We start from the raw sequence: 23,368 nt of genomic DNA, 5'->3' as shown, positions 1-23,368 counted from the left end.
GCAACAGTACTGGGTAAAGGTAAACCCAGGGTCATCTTCACATGGACAAAGAAGTTAGCCTGTCAAACATTTCTTCCCCACAGGAGACTTAAACCATTAATATTCTCAGAGAAGTTAACTACTCGTGAAACAAGAATTACAAAAGAACGGAGTTTCATTAAAACAATAAAACAAAACACGAGAATGAGAAAGAACATTTAGAAATCAAAAATATGGTAAGAGAGTTGAAAACAAAGGTGAAGAAATCTCTATCAGAAGACAAAACAAAAGCAAAAAGCCAAAGAGATGAAAATAAGAGGGAAAAGATTTTTTTTCTAAACTAGATGATAAATCCAGAAGAACTAACATTTGACTAATAGGAGTTCCAGAAAAAGAAAACAGTGGTAGGGGAATTCTTAAAATTGCCAAGACCTCAGGTGCCTGGGTGGCTCAGTCAGTTAAGCGGCTGTCTTGGGCTCAGGTCATGATCCCAGGTCCTAGAATCGAGCCCCATGTCAGGCTCTTTGCTCAGTGGGGAGCTGCTTCTCCCCTGCCTGCCGTTCCCCCTGCTTGTGCTTGCCTCTCTCTCGTGCTTGTTCTGGTAAATAAATAAATAAAATCTTAAAAAAAAAAAAATCCCAAGATCTGAAAGATAGGAATCTCCGATTCCTATGAATGAATCCTGTGAATGAAAAGGCCTACCTACTTTCCAATGCCATGAATGAAAGGAGACCCATGTAAAGGCCCCTGAAAAGAGGACTCTAAAAACATTTTATAGAAGAGAAAGAGAATACATGTAAAGTGTCAGGAATTAGAGTGGCATCTGACTTCTCAGCAGCAAAACCGGAAGCGAGGAGATTTCAAAGTAATCCCTTTAACAATCCAAATGATTTCAAGCCAAGAATTCTGTATGTAGCCAACGGTTAATCAAATATGAGGTTGGAGTGAATGTTTTCAGATGTGTATGATCTAAAATATTTACTCTTATTAGGGGACCTATTGGAAGAAAGCCTCCAAAACAAGCTCATAAAAAGAGCAAAGTAGGGGACCCAGGAAACAGGGTTCCAACCTAAGAGAAGAAAAATTTCCAGAATGAGAGTGAAAAGAAGTTTCAGGGCAAAGGGTATGCATAAGACCAGAGCACAGGGATTCCAGACTGGGAGGGTTCCAGGATGAGTGTTTGCAAGAAAAGTTTGACCACATGCAAAATTATATTGTGGGGCACCTGGGTGGCTCAGTAGGTTAAGGCCTCTGCCTTCAGCTCAGGTCATGATCCCAGGGTCCTGGGATCGAGCCCCGCATTGGGCTCTCTGCTCAGCGGGGAGCCTGTTTCCTCTTCCCTCTCTGCCTGCCTCTCTGCCTACTTGTGATCTCTGTGTCAAATAAATAAATAAAATTAAATTAAAAAATTCAATTGTGGATGGTCTTTTCAGAGGTGTTGGAGGTACAGGAAGAGATAAATGATTAGAGAAGATTATGTATGTGAAAAAAGGATTTAATTAAGAGCTACAAAAAAGTAGTACAAAAAAGGAAACATTTATCACATACTGCCTGGCTCAGCAGTGGATATTTAGTCATAATGCAAACTCTTAATATGGATTTAATAAAGAATTGTTATGTAATTATATTGGAATGATGGAGGAAAAGAGAATGTACCTGAGCTAAAATCCTTATTTACAGTAAAAAGTCAATAGATATTTGAAACTGATAAAAGTAGCAATAAGTGTTACTTGAAATATGGAGGTAAATACCAGAAAAAAAAGCTGTAAATAGTTGTCCCTGAGTAGTGGCCAGTTGTGATTGTGTGTGCACGTGTGTGTATACGTATGGCAGAGGAATGTATCAGATGAGGAACTGCTATTTTGTTGTTACATGTTTTTAGCTGATTTGATGTCTTCAACTATTTGCTGTATGTGGAAACAGTATAGCATGATGGTTAATTGATTAGATTCTGAAGCCACCTAACTGGGATTTAAATTTTTGCTCTTCCCCTTACTGGCTATGTGACCTTGGGCAAGTTTCCTTGAGCCTTAGTTTTCTTATTTGTAAAGAAGGATAATAACATCTCATAGAAGTATTATATAGATCAACAAGTTAAGATGTAAAGTATGAGTTGAATTGTGTCCCTCAAGAAGATATGTTGAAGTCCTAACCTTTAGTACTTGTGAATGTAACCTCATTTAGAAATAGGGTTACTGCAGATCAATCAAGTTAAGATGATATCTTACAGAAATACGGTGAGCCCTAATCCAGTATGACCAGTGTTTTTATAAGAAGAGAAGAGACACAGAAGAGAGACATACAAGGAGAGTTTCTAAAGACAGTAGAAGCAGAGATTGGAGTTAGGCATCTATAAGTCAAGGAACACTGTAAGTTGCCAGCAAGACCAGAAGCTAAGAGAAAGGCTTAGAACAGATCTCCCCTAGAGTTTTCAGGGAGAGCATGGCCTTGTTAACACCTTGATTCTAACTTCTAGAACTGTGAGAATAAATTTCTGTTTAAAGTGGGACTTTTTTTTTTTTTTTAATGGAATACCTAAGAAACTAAAATATAAGACATATAGTTGGTACCTGACACTTAGTAAGTAGTATATAACTATTCATCATTACTGTTAAAAATATAATCAATTAATTGGGAGGGAGACAAACCATAAGTGACTCTTAATCTCACAAAACAAACTGAGGGTTGCTGGGGGGAGGGGGGTTGGGAGAGGGAGGGTGGGGTTATGGACATTGGGTAGGGTATGTTCTATGGTGAGTGCTGTGAAGTGTGTAAACCTGGAGATTCACAGACCTGTACCCCTGGGGGGGAAAAATATATATATATGTTTATAAAAAATAAAATTAAAAAAAAAAGACAAAAGGACAGGCAAAAAAAAAATAATCAATTAAAAAATTAATTTTTAAGAAGTTATTTTTTTTAAATATTAGAAGACCTGTTTGTAGTAGTTTATATAAAATATACAGAAGAGGCAGTGGCAGATTCTTCTGCTGGAAGTGGTAGGAGGTCTTCTTAGAGGTACTGCTATTTGGACTAGTTTGAAGGAGTTTGCTAGGTAAAGAAGCAGGAAAAGGATGCTGCTGTATGAAAAAGTTTAGTATGTGTGTGAGTGGGACTAGTTATGCCTTCTGTCTGTCTGGGGGGACCTGGAGTTGATGTGGATTTGTTCTTAGCTATTGAAGAACCAAAAGCCTGTGGCTAATTTTCAAAAAACTTGTGGCTGTCCCCACTAAAAGTATAGTTAGTCCTTCTCTTCCTGCTGTGACTAGGGCTAGTTGTTTCCGCTTTCCTTGAGTCATGTGGCCTGGGGATATGGTTCTGACTCCATGATGCATAGTTTATTTGAGACCCTGGTCTGTGTGTGTGAGTATTGAACTGAGGCTCCCTGAGTCAAATGATCCTATAATAGATGGCTTTCAAACCTAGTTCACAGTGTTATGTAAACTCATCCATGTTAAAAGGGCATTTTTAATAAACTAAAAATTTTTAACTCTAAAGTGAAATTGTCAGTTCATTGGTATTTACCGATTCAGTCACAAAGAGGCAACAGGTTGAAAACTAGAGCTCAGCACGGTGACTCAATATTTATGGGGTCCCTCTGCAATATGTCTTAGCACACTGCTAAGTACTGGGGCTGCAAATATTTGTAAGACACAGTCCTTGTCTTCCAGGAGCTTCGGGTTACTGGGGAGATGGACAGTAAGAAGATAATTTCAATATGATATGATTCTGTTCTTTGCTAGAGGTGTATAAAAGGTAATACATGTAGCATAGAAAGTTGTTTCTATCAGCCCAGAATTTCAAGGAAGGCATCCCAGAAAGCCTAGTATCTTGGTAAGTTTTGAAGGAAATCTGAGATTGGGGTGCAGGTCTACTGCTATTGAGTGAAAAATAGTACAGAGCAGTGAGATAGAAAATGAATGTTCAGAGTTCTGTTTCTGCACCTTAACATGACTTAGCATAAGTAAAATTCTCTTCTCCATTGTGGTTACAAAAGCTAATATCGACATGTTTATCGGATCTAGGTCCCTTCCGTAGTATGAAGGGACTTTTCCTCTTTAGTCGTTAAAAATTAGAAACATAAATTGAAGTGCTTTTTGAAAGTATATATAAAATTCAAATTTAGTTAAAAATTGAAGTATAACATCAGTTACTTAAATCAATACAAAAATAAAATGACTATGCATGTTAGGCTGGATAACTGTCTTATGAGGGGCAGAAATAAATCACTACCTTAAATAATAATACATAATTATGAAGGATTAAAACTAATTTCATCTTTTAAAGGATAAGGAAGTTTGGTTTTAGCAATTAGAATAATAACAAAACACTGAGGCAAATATTAATAGAAATATTTAATTACTTAAGGAATAAACATAATGTGAATAATATGAGGTTGTTGTATATTTAAAAAATAACAGACCAACATGTTTACTTTCCCTGGATATTACTAGATAAGTGGAGGAAGTCTGGAGAATAAATCTAATTTGTTCTTAGTTTAGCAGAATGCTTGGTAGTTTAATTAAAAATTAATTTAAGTTGTTTTGGATATTTGCAGTGTTTAGTTGATTAAAGGTGAAGTGAAGTATAGTACCATAGAAAACAGGTAGAGAATCATTTTGGTAATTTTAGGCAATGAATTTAAAAAATAAAATTGTTGCGTTCTATACATACTGTGTGTGTGTGTGTGTGTGTGTGTGTGTGTGAGGAAAGATTTGAATGTTCTTAGTTCTTTACTCAAAAGTATAATTATCAGGGTGCCTGGGTGGCTCAGTCATTATGTATCTACCTTCAACTCGCATCATGATCCTGAGGTCCTGGGCTCGAGCCCTACATCGGGCTCCCTACTCAGCGGGAAGCCTGCTTTTCCCTCTCCCACCTGCTTGTGTTCCCATCTCTTCTGTTTCTCTCTCTGTCAAATAAATAAATAAAATCTTTTTTTAAAAAAAGTATAATTATCATGTCTTACTTAACTGATTAATCTATTACTTAAAAAGGCAAAATTCTGACTAACGCATTACTTTTGAAAAGTTCAATAAAAACCTTTTTAAGATATTTGAATGAAGCAAAGATTCATTTTACATTGTAATTTTTATTTAAGCTGATGTTTGGAGGAGACTGATTTTTTAAATATTGTGTAGCAAAGTCTGAGATGTATGTTAATTCTATGTTATTTTTCAGAAAGAATTCTTTGTAGAACTCGGCTTAACTACAGGACAGCTGGGTATAGATGACTCTACACAAGTGCCTCCTGGTGAGTGTTTCTCCCATACACCATATAATTAATGCTAAATGAGAATGAGTTGAAGGCTTATCTGGTCATTTCCAAATTAATCTAGTAACTTTTTAATGTCTGAAAACCAAGCATACTTTTTGCTTCTCCTTGATTTCTGTTAATTATTGAATAGAATTCTGTATGTTTTTATTATCAGAATTCAACTAGATTTTGTCTTTTAATTTGAAGGTCTTTAATTTTGAAAAGTCATTAAACATACTCACATCATTGGGCGCCTGGGTGGCTCAGTTGGTTGAGCGACTGCCTTCAGCTCAGGTCATGATCCCGGACTTAAGGATCGAGTCCCGCATTGGGCTCCCAGCTCCTTGGGAGCCTGCTTCTCCCTCTGACCTTCTTCTCTCTCATGCTCTCTCTCACTCATTCTATCTCAAATAAGTAAATAAAATCTTTTAAAAAAAATACATCATTTGGTTGGCAAAACTGTCATTGGCAGCACTCATGTTTTCCTTTACTGGCCGTTACTATCTTCATAACTATTTGTATCACCAAGTTAATTGTATACATATATTCTACCTTGTATAAACTTGGGCTGTAAAATTAGTATCTTTTAAATATTAACCCAGTAGAAAACTTCCGCAACTTTTCTTCTTTGTGGATAAATGTGATTTTCATAAAAGACCAGATTGGTATTTAGCTTTAATAAACAAGAAGTAAAAATTGGCTTAAAATATGGAGGCCTATATGGTAGTGGAATCGTGCCGGTCTCTCCTCCACCACTGGCTAGCTGTGTGACTTGGGCAAGTCACTTTACATTTCTGGACTTGTTTCTTTCTCTGTAAAATAAAGAAGTTGGCTGTTTCTTATTATTAATAACAATAACAAATATAATAAAGTCATTGAGTACATACTATATGTTACATGTGTATTATCTAATTTTAACCCCCAGCTCTAGAAGGTATGTTCTATTACCATTTTAAAAACTTTATTAATATATAATGCATATGGACAATTACAGGGGCACCTGCCTGACTCAGTTGGAAGAGAATGTGACTCTTGATCTCTGGGTTGTGAGTTTGAGCTCCACGTTACGTGTAGAGATTATATTTTTATTAAAAAGGAAAAATACATATATTGTAAGAGAATGACCCATTGAATTTTTATGAAGTGGACACAAATATTAAAATACCACCCAGATCAATAAACTGAAGCCCCATCCTATCCTCTTTCAATCTTTATTCGCTTTGTCAAAGATAACCACTATTCTGATTTCTAGCAGAATAGATTAATTTTGCCAATTCTTGAACTTTGTATGAATGAAAGCATATAGCATGTACTCTTTGATGTTTGACTTCTTTTGTTCCACATTATGTTTGCGAGGTTCAGCCATATTCTGTGTATTTGTGAGCAATTTTTTTGCATTATAGTATTCTACTGTTGATGAGTATTTGGGAAGTTTCAAGTTTGGGGCTATTACAAATATGGCTGCCATGAACATCCTAGTTTGTTTCTCTTGGTGAACGTATGTATACACCTCTGTCAAGTATATACCCGGGAAGATGATTATTCTCTCCTGGCGTTTTCATAAGTTCAGCTTTGGTAGATAATTTCTAAAGAATTTTCGAAAAGGATAATACCAGTTTACACTTCCACCAACAAGGTATGAGAGTAGAAGTAGTTGTCCTATATCCTTGCTAATGTTTAATGTATGCCATCTTCTTTGTAGTCATTCTGGTGGTATATAGTTATACTTGATTACGGTTTTAATTTTCTAGTATCATGTGAGATAGAAGTTTTACTACCATTTTAAAGTTGAAGAAGTGGAGATGTTAAGTAACTTGTGCAAGGTCACAAAGCTAGTAAGTGCTAGAACCAAGATTCAAAACTAAAAAGTCTGCCTCCAAAGTCTGCCATTATATGCTGCCTCCCCCTTGACCTTTGATAGTCCTTTTTATTTTATGAGAAGATATCATATATCTCACAGAATAAGATATTGCTGTGGTTTAGATGTTTTTGTCCTGAAATATTTTGAAGTTCTAATCCCCAAGGTGATGGTATTAGGTGAGTCCTCAGGAAAATGATTAGGTCAGGAGGGTGGTGCCCTCACGGATGAGATGAGTGCCCTTGTGAAAGATCTCTCAAGCCCCTTCCACCATGTGAGGACACAGAGAAAAGTCAGCAGTTTACAACCTAGAATAGGGCATGCACCCAACCATACTGGTACCCTGATCTTGGACTTCCAGTCCCCACAACTGTAAGAAATAAATTTCTGTTGTTTATAACCCAGTCTGTGAGTGTTTTATTGTAGTATTCTGAACAGACTAAGACAGATACCTTGTATTTCTGTTCATGGCCAGTGATAGCCATACATATAACAAAAGGAAAAGAAAATAATAATAATATAACTTTGAATGATATTTATGTTTTTCATTTTTGAAATAACCCTTAAGAATTGCTTAAAATTATTCTAGATCCTGTAGTACCTATGCTTTAGAAAGCCTAATTATTTTCTTAATCTAGAATACAGTTCTTTCTTTTTTGATTCACTGTAACACAACAAATATAAGACCCTGCTAAGGGCCAGAGACTAGTGAACACATAGGTGTGACATAATATTTATTAATATTTACATAAAAAATTTTTTATTAGTGGAAAGTAAGATTCAGATAAGAATCAGTGTGGTATTTGCTGTTATAATATACATTACATATTACATATATACATACATACATATGTATATTATTACACACATACATATGCATATATATATATATATATATATATATATATATACCTACCTACATACATACATACAGCAGAGGAAGGAACGCTACATCTGCTAGAGGAGGCTGATAGTCTCTTTAGTTGATGCAGTTGTTTTTATTCTCTACTCCTCAAAGCAGGACTGCTAGAAATTGGGAGGAGGGAATCAAGTGCCAAGATGGTCATCAGGTTGCCAGGGGACCCAGGCTGTACTTACCCAGACAGTCACATATAAATTCATGGCCCTTAACACATGGTTATCCCATTCATTAGAAGAGGTAAACGAATCACTGTTGTAGAATCTAACAAATCCAATTAACAGCTCCTCCTTTCTCAGCTGGTGGGGAGAAAGAGAAAGAGGAAATGGAAAAACTGATTTTCTCTGGGGTGGGGAAAAGAGCTAAAATTTTTCCCTCTCATAGTTGCATAACCTTTTTTTTCCTCTAATTTTTGAGTAACATTATAGTAGTATAACATACATACTGAAAAGGACACAGATCCTAAGTATACAGATCAGTGAATTTTTATGAAGTGAAAACACTTGTGAAACCTCTGACTAGATCAAGAGATAGAGTATTACCAGCATCCCAGAAGCCTCCAGGTACAATTCTACACTCTAGCAACTTTCATGGGTAACAACTATCCTGACTTCTAACATTGTAGGTTAGTTTTGCCTATTTTTTACTTTGTAGGTATGGGACCATACAGTTGATGATTTCTACTGTTGATGGTCATTTGAGTTGTTCCCACTATTTGGTTATTAGCAGTAGTGCTGCCATGAATGTTCTAGTATATGTCCCTTGGGGCACATATGAATGCATTAAGGTATACCCAAAAGCAGATTGCTAATTGTCCTAGGATGTGCATACATTCTGTGTTAGTAGGTGCTTCTGGTTTTCCAAGTGGCTGCACTATTTACAGTCCCACTGCCTTTATATGAAAAGTTCATTTACTCCATTTTCTTTGCATGTAGAATTGTCCATCTTCCATTTCATCATTGCGATGGGTATGCATTTCATAATGGTTTTAATTACATTCTTGGATGACTAATGTGGTTGAGTCTCTTTTCATAACTTTAGTAGTCCTTTGGGTCTCCTCTTTTGTAAATAACCTGTTCGCATGTTTTGTCTATTTTGTCAGATAGTCATCTGTCTTTACCAGTTCTTTACATGTTCTAGATACAAGTCCTTTGTCAGGTACATGCATTGCAGATACAGTTCCCCACTCTGCGACTTACCTTTTCACTCTCAGTGGTGTCTTTTGTTTTGTTTTTTTGTTTGTTTTTAAAGATTTTATTTATTTATTTGACAGATAGAGATCACAAGTAGGCAGAGAGGCAGGCAGAGAGAGAGAGAAGGAAGCAGGCTCCCTGCTAAGCAGAGAGCCCGATGTGGGGCTCGATCCCAGGATCCTGGGATCATGACCTAAGCCAAAGGCAGAGGCTTTAACCCACTAAGGCACCCAGGTGCCCCACAATGGTGTCTTTTGATGAATAGAAGTTTTTTCTTTTTTAATGTGGTCTCATTTATTGAGTCTTTCCCCATTATGATTGGTACTTTAAAAGCAAATCTTTGGGGTGCCTGGGTGGCTCAGTTGGTTAAGCACCTGACTCTTGACTTTGGCTCAGGTCATGATCTCCAGAATCATGGGATCCAGCCCCACATTGGGCTCTGAGCTCAGCATGGAGTCTGTTTGAGATTTTCTCTCTCCCTCTCCCCCACCCCTCCCCCTGCTCTCTTGCATTTGCTCGCTAGCTCTCTATCTCTCTCAAAATGAATAAATAAATAAAACTTTTTTTTTAAAGTAAGTCTTTGTTTTTCCAATATAATCTTTTAAAATGGCATTTGTATAGTGGGATTTTACCTATAATAGCATTAAGGCTTTTTTTAGCTATGCTGTCCTGGCAGATTAGAGAGCAAAAGTAGGGCTTTGCAAATGAAGCTGTCAAGATGAGTAAACATTTTTCTGTTCTGAAAAGATACTGTTTTATTTTAACAAAGGAAAATTAGTTATCACCTTTTTTTCTGATTAAATGTACTTAACTCATTTTTAATTTCCTTAAACTTTAAACAACTTTAAAAAAAGATTTTCTACATATAAAGATATATATTCTTATAGTTCTCCATAGAGCTGTTTAGCTTTAAAACAGTATCAATAGCAGAAAAATATACTTAATATTGTTCTAAACATGGTTAATCATATTTGTGTCAAATAATTTTATTTTATCATTTTCAGAACTTTTTGAAAATGAGCATGTACGTATTGGGCAAAAAGGTAAGATTTTGATTATATTTATACTTTCTGAAAATGAAATAGTCTGAAGTAAATGTCTGCATTCTGTACCTCCAACTGAAATTCAATCTCTAAAAAGTCAAAAATCTAAAAAGAGTAATATTTAGTTGTGTAGTTAATATAATGGGAATCTTTATAAAGAGGAGAAATGCATCATTTTCACTTCATCAATAAATGTTAGATAAAGAAGTACACAGATGGCTCACTAAAAAGAAAATAATAAATGCAGACACACATTCTTCAAGAATGTTAGCTTATTCCATTCAACAGAATTTCATTTTAAAATCAAAGAGTCAGGCTCTCTCTTTGATGTGCCCACACACTTCTCATTAGTGTTAATGGGAATATGCCCCTGCATCAGGAGAAACTATAACTTTCATGCTTCTCTATGATTGTTCACAGTGGTAAGGCTTAATAACCAAAGCAGCTCTTAGTGTTCTGGGGAATAATTTTTCCCCACCTTTGAAGATTATTTTCCTTGTTTTTATAAATCTTGTTTTGTCTTTGATATACAAAGTGCAGATAAGTCTTTGTGTCACAAGGACCTTCTACAGCAATTGCATTGTCGTATTCTAAACTAACTAGTTCAGTTTTCAAAATCATATTTATTCCAGACTTCATCATTTTTCCTTCATATGCTTGACATTTGCATTAAACACATTTATAAATTAAAGAATATGCCTTGGCTTTTCAAATTTTATATGATCCCTTTATTTCTTTAGGTTAAGTAATTTTCATTTAGTCTAAGTTTTTTTTCCCTTTTAAGAAGAAAATAGGAATACCTGGGTGGCTTAGATGGTTAAACTGCTGCCTTCGGCTCAGGTCATGATCCCAGGGTCCTGGGATCAAGTCCCGAATCGAGCTCCTTCCCGGGTGGGAGCCCGCTTCTCTCTCCACCTCTGCCTGCCACTCTGCCTGCTTGTGTGTGCACTCTCTCTCGCTCCCTCTCTGACAAATGAATAAATAAATAAAATCTTAAAAAAAATAGTAAGAAGAAAATAATAAGAAAACATTATGTTAGATAAATATCAGCAGTTGTCTGGAATATCTTTTTTTGCTTTTTTTTTGTTTTGCTTGTTTGGGAGAGCCTTTATTTCCAGACCTAATAGCTGGTATTTCCATTAAAGAAAATAAAAATGAAAATGAAAGCAGGATAATGTATTAATTTTGTATACTTGGCTGCTTTCAAATAGTTTTTGGCCTTCTTAAAGGTTATCAGATCCTTTATTTTCTACCTCTTTTTATTTAAATCTCTTTTTTCTGTTGATTTTGGCAGGTAGCTAAGAAATCATCTAATAGATATCTTACATCCTATATAATTCCTTTTTTTATTATGTTCAATTAGCCAACATATAATATATCATTAGTTTCTGATCGCTTCATTAGTTGCATATAATACCCAGTGCTCATCACCTTTATAATTCTTAACCATAATACTTCAAATACCATACTACTTCCAAATACTAGAGCATCCATGACTTAGAGAATATGCATAAGAAATTTGAGTTTTGTGTAAATATGACTTTACTTGATCATGGAATACAAAGATTAACTATATATGTGCATATATACAATGGAGTATTAAGCCTCCATCAGAAAGGATGAATACCCAAATTCTGTATCAACATGGATGGGACTGGAAGAGATTATGCTGAGTGAAATAAGTCAAGCAGAGATAGTCAAGTATCATATGGTTTCACTTACTTGTGGAGCATAAGGAATAACACAGAGGACATTGGGTGAAGGAGAGAAGTGAGTTGGGGGAAATCGGAAGGGGAGACAAACCATGAGAGACTGTGGACTTTGAGAAACAAGCTGAGGGTTTTGGAGGGGAGGAGTGTGGGGAGTTGGGAGGGCCTGATGGTGGGTATTGTGAAGGGCACGTATTGCATGGAGCACTGGGTATGGTACATAAACAATGAATTCTGGAACACTGAAAAAATAAATTTTAAAAATTTTAAAAAATTTTAAAAAAATAAAATTTAAAAAAAAAAATGAAGACAATCAGAGCACCCACCCAAAAATAAATAAATAAATAAATATGTGAGCTATGGTTAAAGCAAAGTGATTTCCAGATACCTATATTAAAAACTTTTACCACTTAGGTAAGAGGTGGGGGAATTTAAAGCTTGACATGTATAGGGCTGTAAACAGGGCCACATCAAAATTCAGAGAGTAAAAGAAGGTTGTCAAGACATGATGTAATGTTAGATATAAAGATGAAATGTTAACTTCCTCAAAGATTTTTAATTAAGGATTTCAGTGTTATTTCTTAAATTATGAATTTTCTAATGAGATTTTTCTATACTTTTGACAGTTCTAGCAGAACAAGACAGTGCTGCTGCTCAACAGTATATCAGACAAGGAAGCCCCACAGCACTGAGAGCAGAATTATGGGCTCTCATTTTGAATATTTCCAGTCAACCGGAGGTAAGAAGAAAAAGGATGGGCCAAATTTGAGCTATTAATATTTATTTTTCAGTGACAAATTATTCAAAATAGAAATACTTTTGTTTTCTTTTTCTCTACTATGGTTTCTTAGTCTAATGTGTTCACTCCCTTTTTTTATTTTCAAAATCACTGTAGTTTTGAGTTCCAAGAAAAGATTAACAGAATTTAATCACTGTGTGCTTAACACAGAAGTTTTTGTTATTGATAATTAGTTGTATACTTTAAATGTAAAGCTACAAAAACCGGTAAATGAAATTGTAAGAAATGTAGTCCTCCAGTAGAGGTCAGTGAAGACATCTGGTAGAACTGTGTTGTTAGACTAAGGAGAAATAAAGAAGGACCACCCAGTACATGTAAATGAGCCCTTTCTCCCTACAGTTACTTTTGAAACATATTACTATTTTTATGGTTCTAAAAAGTGATATATGATATAGGAATATTATTTTTCTAAGTATAGGAACATTTTATTTTAGGAAATAAAATGAATATGAAGAGAAATCACCAACAGACTGGTAATAGATTCAATAAGGAAAAATTATATAAGATATTAATTCCTTTTGAAAAAAAATTTTCTTTTTTTTTTTTACTTTAAGCCCATTGATCAAATAATCCATCTACATAAAGATTTTAATAAATAAACTTATTAGTTTTTCCCTAGCCTCGGCCTTAAAAACATGGGTTTTGGAATCATATGGACCAGGTTTCAACTCCTAGCTTACTCAACTTATTTGAAATGAGCCATTGAGCAAGTTAAATTTCTTGAAACTTCAATTTACCCACACTTATATATAGGAAATAATATTTATATCATAGAGGGGTGGTGGTTAAGTGAAATGATGTATGTTAGTCTTTTAACACAGTGCCTGACACAAATAATCACCGTTAATGATAGTAATAAAATAATGCTTACATGTTGCATTTATTATGTTACAACTAATTATAATTTATAATGCAGTTAAGAAAATTAAATATTATTAATATTATAAAAACTACACCTCTGACTTTTGCAAATTATATATATACTTGTGCGCTTGTGTGTATATGTGTCTTTTAAATCTCCCTTCATGAACAGCACTGTCAAAAATTATTCTCTTCCTTTTTGAAAGAATAAACATTGTGATTTATTTCAGAGAAGTTTTGAAATAAGAAATGATATTGCTGATCTTTTGTGGTGACACTAGAAGTAACAGTTTACAGAATAGATGTTGAGCATATATTGGGCATTTTTTGTGAGTGTATCAACACTTGGAGAAAAGATGGTAACTCTTGTTCTGACCTAATGGTGTAGATGAACTCCCATGTTCCCTAATCAGGAGCTACAGTAAAAAAATCTGTCTCTCCAGAGGAACAAACTGCTGCTATTTAGAAACAAATTTAGAATTTTCCAGAAGTATCACTCTAGAATAAAAGTAGTAATCCTAGATAATGATTGTTTATTATAATATACAAAGGCAGTTTTTACACTTGAGTTTTGGAGCTAATGGTCATCCTAATTTTTAAATGTAAAATGGCAAGTTTATAAATAGAAATTAATATTATCAGAAAAACAGTTTTGATTTTACTGAATAAAACACTTTCTTTCACTTATACTTGTTTTCAGCTGTTAAAGTATGACCTCAACAAACTGGAACAGTTCCAAAATAATGGTTGTAGGTAATACATTAGAGGGTGAAGAGGGGGGGAAAGAGAGGGAGAATGGTTGCTTCTTAATAAGAATACTGATTCAGAACTTTTTGTTCAATTGCTTTTTAATCACTTAAAATAAGCTACACATACAAATGCATCATAATTAAGGAGTTAGATAAGTGGAATATTTCACATTTCACACCCATAAGGATATTTTTAAAAATCTTATCTCAACAGAAAGACTGGATATAATGGTTTAAGTTCCTAATAATTTATTTATTTCACTAGAACATTACTAACTTTGTTTCTCTTATCAAGAAAATATGTGATATGTTTAAAAGGATTGCTTTTATATTTTTTCTTTTATGCAAATCTCTAGGTATATATAAAAATATCTATATTTAATAAACATTATTCAAATTTTAAACTTTTTTGCTTAAGTTCAATTTGCTAATTAAAGAATGCAGAAAAATTTTTCTATACTTTGCTCTAAGTACTCCCTTACTGATAAAATAGCCAGGACTACTATTAATATTTAACATTTTCGGAGCACCTGGGTGCCTCAGTGGGTTAAAGCCTCTGCCTTAGGCTCAGGTCATGATCTCAGGGTCCTGGGATCGAGCCCCGCATCAGGCCTGCATCAGGCTCTCTGCTCAGCAGGGATCCTGCTTCCCCCTCTCTCTCTGCCTGCCTCTGCCTACTTGTGATCTCTGTCAAATAAATAAATAAAATCTTTAAAAATATATATTTAACATTTTCTTTAGTGAGTTCATAAAGTTCCCCAGAACCTTACACAAGTCCACAACTCCTGAGCTTCCTAGATTTTTCTCGTCAGCTCAATTAGTCTTCACAGTGCCTGTTTCTGACCTTCACTCTCCTCAGCACTTCTTTTTAGAGTCTTAGCAAAACACCTCACCTTCTCCTACCCAGAGAAAATAGAAATCATCCTAAGAAACTCATTCAGATTTCTTCTACCAAACCTGTAGACTTAACTGCATTAGCACCTGTTCATACCTCCTCTACTTTTATAGCTAACCCTTCTGAAAAAAAAGTCTATGATGGTGGCATCTACTTCCTTAAAATCATCAATTACTCAGTCTACCATAGTCCTGGCATACACCCCACTACATGACTATAACCACACTAGCTAAAGTCACCAAGAAACAGTGGACACATTTTTAGTCTTTACGTCTACTGCATTTGATACTCTTGCCTACTCTGCCCTTGAAATATTCTTGGTCTCTAATTTACTTTGCCCTGTTTTCTTAGTTCTTCAATTTCTTGTTCCCCTTTTTTCTGTCCCCATTTGAGTTCCTTTTTTAGATCTTAAGGGCTTGTATTTTTAAGAATTCCATTTTGGTCCTCTTTTCATTCTGGACATGTTTCTTGGACTGTCTCATCCACAAGTCATTTACTCCCTAATGGCTTTGACTCTGTGTTCAACCAAACTCTCTCATAAGCCTAAAACTTTTATTTCCAGTTGCCTACAGAACTCCAATATGTGGGGCCGCCTGGGTGTCTCAGTTGGTTAAGCATCTGCCTTTGGCTCAGGTCGTGATCTCAGGGTCCTCGAATGGAGCCCTGAGTCAGGCTCCCTGCTCAGTGGGAAGCCTGCTTGCCCCTCTTCCTCTGCTCCTCTCCCTGCTTGTCTTCTCTCTCTCAGATAAATAAGTAAAATCTTAAAAACAAAAACAAAACAAAACAAACAAACAAAAACCCACCAATATGTGTTCGGAAAGTATGCCAGACTCAAGATGTCTAAAAGAAAAGGCACAATCTTTACCTCGATGTGTTTGTGGTTTTTCAAGAGATGCTCTGTTGTTTCTCTTTGCACCAGGCAAAAAAACCTACTCAGACTTTTGTCTGCTTGGAGACTCCTACTCATTTTTCAAATACAGCTTATTCCATCCTCTTTTCTGGGAAGCTTTTCTAACATTCTCTCCTCTCCCTTGCCTTCTCCCGGTTCCATCACCATTACAGTTAGATACTTGTTTCTCTTTTCATAACCAGGGCAGGAGCAAAGGCCTAAAGACAGAGGAAAATGTACCGTACTTACTCTATTTGGCCGCAACTCTTTCTAAGTTGAGTGCCTGAGGACAGAGATTTTTTTTTTTTTCTCTTCACCATCTGTGAATGTCAGTATCTTGTACTGTGTCTAGATGTTTAATGAACTATATAAAATGTTAGGAATGTTCTTTGACCTCTTTCATTTCCTGAAAGTACATTTCCTTTTTTTCTTTAAAGAGGTAGTGTAAGTCTGCATAAAATACCAAACAAATATATTTTTAAATATTCTCTGATACTAAAAACTTGAGCTGCTTTGTTTTCAGAGATTGCTTTTTATAATTATAATTTATTACTCTTAAATATCTATATTACTGGAGCTTATACAAAACAATCTTTAAGAATATCCTGTTGTATTATTGGTAATCATTGCACTTTATAAATGCTTATATATTTTATAGACTAAAATTAAACTATCAATATAAAAATAATCCCTTAATCACCATCACATGTTATAATTTCAACTCTCCTACCCATGTTTTTCTTTCATTTTCTATGGATAAATTACACTAAAGGTTATTGAAACCAAATACCATAGACTGGAATTAGGAAGACTAGTTCACTCACTAGCCAGTTCTATAATGTTGGCTAAGGCAATTAACTTGACCACATCTCATTTTCTTAATGTGCAAATAAGACAAATGGACTAGATATTTCCAAGGTCCCTTCCAGGATTCAAATTGTCCAACATGTTTTTTTCTTCTAGAATTAAAAGTTGATTTTTGTCAGTAGCACCATTATATGTCAAGAGTTATAGATGTTGAGTTATTCACAGCATTCCGAAGATGTATTTCTTTATGGAAGCATACTTACTAAAATTAGAATTTTAAGGACTTTTATTAAAATATTTATTAGCTTTCTATCATTGGTCATGAAGTGTGTTTATTATTAATTTATAATAAAAGGCATTACAAATACAATTACAAATTGCTATTTAGGATAGCAATTAAAATTAAATTCCCTGTGGGAATTTCTGAATTATAGGCAATAATAGACTTATGAATATATGTTTGTAGTATATATTACCTAAAGAAATATTTTCTTTGATTTTACTTCACTTTTTTATGTTAATAAAAATGTAAACCCAAGATTTTAAAATAGCAAATTAAATAAATAATAATAAATTGAAATCACTCAGGGTGTCTTAGTGGCCCAGGTGGTTAAGCATCCAAGTCTTGGTTTCAGCTCTGGTTATGATCTCAAGGTTGTGAAATCAAGCCCTGCGTGGGGCTCTGCTCTCTGCACGGAGTCTGCTTGACATTCTTTTCCTCTCCCTCTGCCCCTCCCTTATTTGTGCAAGTGTGCGCTTTCTCTCTTCAAGATAAGTAAATAAATCCATAAAAAGTATAAAAATAAATTAAAAGCACTCAAATCACTCATACTAAAATTATTAAATTTTATTTTTTTAAAGCAATTTTAGTTTCATAGCAAAACTGATAAGAAGATACAGACATCTCTCATATACCTGCTGTGCCCTACACATGCATCGTCTCCCCAGCTATCAGTATCCCCCACCAGAGTAGTACGTTTGCTACCATGGATGAACTTTTATACTGACATATCATAATCACCCAAAATCCAGTGTTCACTTTAGGGTTCATCTTGGTGTTGTACATTCTAGGATTTGGACAAATGTATAATGACAAGATCTATCCTTATACTATCATACAGAGGATTTTCACTGCCCTAAAAATCCTCTGTGCTCCACCTATTCATCTCTCCCCTTCAGCATGCTAGCAGTTATCTTTTTACTGCTTACATAATTATGCCTTCTCCAGAATGTCACATAGTTGGAATCATATATTGTGCAGCCTTTTCAGATTGGTTTCTTTCATATAGTAATATGCATTTAAAGTTCCTCCATGTCTTTTCATGACTTAATGGTTCATTTCTTATTAATGCTGAATAATATTCCATTGTCTGGACATACCACAGTTTATCCATTAACCTACTGAAGGACATCTTGGTTGCTTTCAGCTTTTGGCAACTGTGAATAAAGCTGCTATAAACATGAGTGTGCAAGGTTTTGTGTGGACATAAATTTTCAAGTCCTTTGTGTAAAAACGAAGGAGAAAACTTGCTGGATTATATGGTAATAGAATATTTAGTCTTGTAAGAAACCACCAAATTGTCTTCCAAAGGGGCTGTACCATTCTGCACTGCAATCAGCAATGAACATGAGTTCCTATTTCTCCATTTCCACAGCATTTGGTATGTTCCAGGTGTGGGTCATTCCAGTAGATGTGTAGTGGTATTTTGTTGTTTTAATTTGCATTTCCCTGATGACATATGATGTGGAGCATCTTTTCATATGCTCATTTGACATCTGTACATCTTCTTTGTTGAAGTGTCTGTAAAGGTCTCTAGCCCATTTTTTAGTTTGTTTTCATATTGTTGAGTTTTAAGAGTTCTTTGTGTATTTTGGATAACGGTCCTTTATCAGTTGTATTTTTTTAAATTTTTAAAACTTATTTGACAGAGAGAGAAAGACAGTGAGAGAGGGAACACAAGCAAGGGGAGTGGGAGAGGGAGAACAGGCTTTCCGCCAAGCAGGGAACCCAGTGTGGGGCTGGATCCCAGGATCCCGGGATCACGCCCTGAGCCAAAGGGAGATGCTTAACGACTGAGTCATGTAAGCACCCTTATCAGATGTATCTTTTACAAATATTTTCTCCTGGTCTGTGTCTTGTTTTCTCATTCTCTTGACATTGTCTTCTGCAGAGCACAAGTGTTTAATTTTAATGCAGCAAGCTTATCCATTTTCTTTTTATTAATCATGTCTTTGATATTATATCTATAAAGGCATTACCATACCTAAGGTCATCTCGGTTTCCTCCTATGAGTTTTACAGTTTTGCACTTTACACTTAGGTCTGTAATCCATTTTGAGTTAATTTTTATGAAGGGTATAAAGTCTTTATCTAGATTAACTTTTATATGTGGATGTCCACTTATTCCATCATTTTTTATAAAGATTGTTTTTTAGTTTTTTTCACTCCCTCATATTTTCTTTGCTCTTTCATCAAGGATCAGTTGACTATATTTATGTGGGTCTATTTCTGGAGTCTGTATTTTGTCCCATTGATTTATTATCTGTTCTTATGCCAATACCATATTGCCTTGATTACTATAATTTTTTAAAATTATTTTTATTAGCATATAATGTATTATTTGCCCCAGGGGTACAGGTCTGTGAATCATCAGGCTTATACATTTTGATTACTATAATTTTATAGTAAGTCTTGAAGTTCAGTAACATCAGTCCTCTAACTTTGTTGTTATTCAATATTGTATTGGTTATTCTGGGTCTTTTACCTCTTAAAATAGACTTTTAAAATCTTTTCCTTCTATTTCGACACTGTGTTGGCTATTTTGGGTTTTACCTCTTGAAATAAACTTTAGAATCAGTTTGTTGATGTCCATAAAATTACTTTCTGGGATTTTGATTGGGATTGCATTGAATCTATAAATCAAGTTAGGAAGAATGCACATCTTGAATCTTGACAATATTGAACATAGACTATCTCTCCACTTATTCAATTTTTCTTTGATTTCATTCATCAGAATTTTGTGGATTTGCTCATATAGCTCATATATTTTGTTAGGTTTATACCTAAGTTGAAGTTATTCTTTGGGGACTTATGTATATGATATTGTGTTTTTTAATTTCAAATTCCCCTTGTTCATTGCTTGTGTACAGGAAGGTGATTGGCTTTTGTATATTAACCTTTTTATCTTGCAGCCTTGCTATAATTTCTTGTTAGTTCCAGGTGGGTTTTTTTGTTAAATCTTTGGGATTTTCATCATAGACAGTCATATCATTTGCAAAAAAAGACAGTTTTATTTCTTCATTGTCAATCTGTATACCTTTTATTTCCTTTTCTTGTCTTATTGCACTAGCTAGAACTTACATCATGATATTGAAAATGGTGGTGAGAGGGGACACCCTTGCCTTGTACTTAATTTTAGGAGGAAAACTTTGAGTTTCTCAGCATAAGGATTAACAGTAGCTTTAAGTTTTTTATAGGTATTCTTTATCAAGTTGAGGAAGTTCTGATTCTAATTTATGAGGGTTTTTATTATAAGTGGGTGCTGGATTTTATCAAATGCTTTCCTTTATCTATTGATATAATCATGTTATTTTTCTTTTTAATCCACTGATGTGATAGATGACATTAATTGACTTTCAAATGTTGAACCAACTTTATAGACCCATGGTAAAGCCCAAGTGGTCATGGTGTGCAATTCTTTTTATACATTGTTGGATTCAGTTTTGCTAATATTTTGTTGAAGATTTTTTTTTCTATGTCCATAAGTGATATTGGTGTGTTTTTCTTTTCTTATGTTTTTTTTTTATTTTTGTTTTTTGTTTTTTGTTTGTATTAGAGTAATGCTGACCTTACAGAATGAGTTAAGAAGTATTCCCCTGCTTCTGTTTTCTGACAGAAATTGTAGAGGATTGGTAGAATTTCTTTCTTAAAAGTTTGGTAGTGAACCCCTCAGGGCTTAGTGTTGTCTGTTTTGGAACGTTATCCATTATTGAATCAATTACTTTTAACAGTTATAGACCTATTCAGATTGTCTATTTCTTTTTTGTGTGAATTTTGGAAAATTGTGTACTTCATATAATTGGTCCATGTCACCTAGGTTATCAAATTTGTGGTTATACAGTTGTTTATAGTATTCCTTAATTATCCTTTTAATGTCTATATGTGATGGTCTATATGTGATGTCCCCACTTTCATTTCCAATATTAGTGGTTTGTGTCCTCTCTCTTTTTTTCTTAGTCTGGCTAGAGGTTCATCAGTTTTATTGATCTTTTTAAAGAACCAGCTTTTCTTTTCTTTTTTTTTTTTTTTTTAAGATTTAATTTATTTATTTGACAAAGAGATCACAAGTAGGCAGAGAGGCAGTCAGAGAGAAAGAGAAGGAAGCAGGCTCCCTGCTGAGGAGAGAGCCCAACGCAAGACTTGATCCCAGGACCCTGAGATCATGACCTGAGCCGAAGGCAGAGGCTTAACCCCCTGAACTACCCAGGCGCCCTTTTCTTTTTTTTTAAGATTGTATTTATTTGAGAGAGAGAGAGAGCACATTCATGCACACGTATGAGTAGGAGAGGTGTAAAGAGGGAGAGGGGGAGAATCTCAAGCAGACTCCCCACTGAGCACAGAGCCCGACATGGGACTTGATCCCATGACTGTGAGATCGTGACCTGAGCTGAAACCAACAGTCAGATGTTTGCCTGACTGAGCCAGCCAGGTGCCCCAGAACCAGTTTGGTTTTGACAGTTTTTCTTTACTGACTTTCTGTTTTCAATTTCATTTATTTCTGCTCTAAATATTATGATTGCTTTTTACTACTTACTCTGAATTTAATTTGCTTTTCTTTTTCTAGTTTCCTAAGGTAGAAACCTAGATATTGATTTTAGATTTTTCTTGTTTTCTAATATATTCATTCATTGCTTTTGTAAATTTATCTTTAAGCACTACTTTCAGTGCCTCCCACAAATTTTCTTATGTTGTTTTCATTTTCATTTAGTTGAAAATATTTTAAATTTTTCTTGAGAGTTCTTATTTGACCCATGTGTATATGTTGTTTAATGTTCAAGTATTCAGTCATTTTCCATTATCTTTCTGTTACTGATTTCTAGTTTAATTCTGTTGTGTTCTGAGAACAGACATTGTGTGATTTTCATTCTTTTAAATTTGTTAAGGATGCTTTATGACCCAGAATTGATCTGTCTTGATGAATGGTTCATGTGAGCTTGAGAAGCATATGTATTCTGATGTTGTTGGATGAAGTAATGTATAGATTTCCATTATATCCAGTTAATGGTGTTGTATTCAGTTTTATCCTTTACTGATTTTTTTGCCTGCTGAATTTGTCTATTTCTGATAGAGAAGTAATAAAGTTTTATTTCAGCTGTATGGTTTATTATCATAAATGTATGGTTTATTTAATAAGTGATGCTGATAATTAAACATCTTCCTGAATGAAAACATATGCTTATGAAAAAGAAAACTTTGCTTATGACATATAAAAATAAGTTTCAGGAAGATTATCAATATTCAAGTAAAAAATGGCAATTTTAGAAAAAATAGAAAAATATTTGCATAAATATGTGGTAGGATGCCTTACCTAAGGCAAGGAAGGAAACCCAAAGCCATAAGGAATTTTTTAAAAATTTGTCAATGTGTACCATAAACAAAAATCAAACAACCCCTTTGTTTTGAAGAAAAAGTATTTGTAATACAAATGACAAAGGGTTAATCCTCATTATAAATAGCCCCCCCAAAAAATAACAAAATAAATATAATCTAATAGAAAAATAGGGAAATGTTATAAAAGGCATTATCTTTGAAGTATAAATTCAAATGCTCAGTAAACATATGAGAGGATGTTCAACTTTATTGATATTTGGGAAAGTGCAAATTAACACAACAGTTAAGACCTCATTTTTTGCCTGGGTGGTTCACCTGGTTGAGCTACTGCCTTTGGCTCAGGTCATGATCCTGGAGTCCTGGGATTGAATACCATGTCAGGCTCCCTGCTTGGTGGAAGGCTCTCTGCTTCTCATTCTGACCCTCCCCCCTCTCATGCTCTCTCTCTCTCTCTCATTCTCTTTCAAATAAATAAATAAAATCTTTAAAAAAAAAAAAAGAATCCATTTTCCATCTGTGAGAAAGTTAAAAGTGGTGAGGATATAGGTAAACTTTTGCTCTCATCTGTTGCTGGTGGGAATTTGAATTGATGATTTTTGGAAAATGATCAGGCAAACTGTAGTCCAGCTAAAGATATATATTTAACCTTCAGCGTATAACCCTTCCTTTGCTGGTATATCCCATACAAAAGCACATGTGAATAAGGATAGTTATTACAGTGTTATTTGTAGTGACAAGCACTTCAGTATCCATCTATAAGAGAATGATTAAATAAATGGTGATCTGTCTATGGCACAGCT

At 34.6% G+C, this 23,368-nt stretch overlaps 1 protein-coding gene across 5 annotated transcripts in view; it reads left to right on the top strand.

The window, feature by feature from the left end:
• TBC1D19 (TBC1 domain family member 19) overlaps window positions 1–23,368 on the top strand; it is a 155,674-nt gene that overhangs the window by 63,551 nt on the left and 68,755 nt on the right. For all 5 annotated transcript variants that reach the window (XM_032853731.1, XM_032853725.1, XM_032853720.1 and 2 more), the window contains 3 exons: window positions 5,161–5,233; window positions 10,211–10,249; window positions 12,585–12,697. In XM_032853731.1, the coding sequence (XP_032709622.1) occupies window positions 5,161–5,233; window positions 10,211–10,249; window positions 12,585–12,697 (225 nt within the window). The remainder of the gene's footprint in view (window positions 1–5,160; window positions 5,234–10,210; window positions 10,250–12,584; window positions 12,698–23,368) is intronic.

The sequence above is a fragment of the Lontra canadensis genome, unplaced genomic scaffold (genome assembly GCF_010015895.1).
Source record: "Lontra canadensis isolate GAN:19392208 unplaced genomic scaffold, GSC_riverotter_1.0 scaffold1, whole genome shotgun sequence".
Taxonomy (NCBI): Eukaryota; Metazoa; Chordata; class Mammalia; order Carnivora; family Mustelidae; genus Lontra; species Lontra canadensis.
Note: the sequence above shows the minus strand (reverse complement) of the source record. Positions and strands in the feature narration are given on the sequence as shown.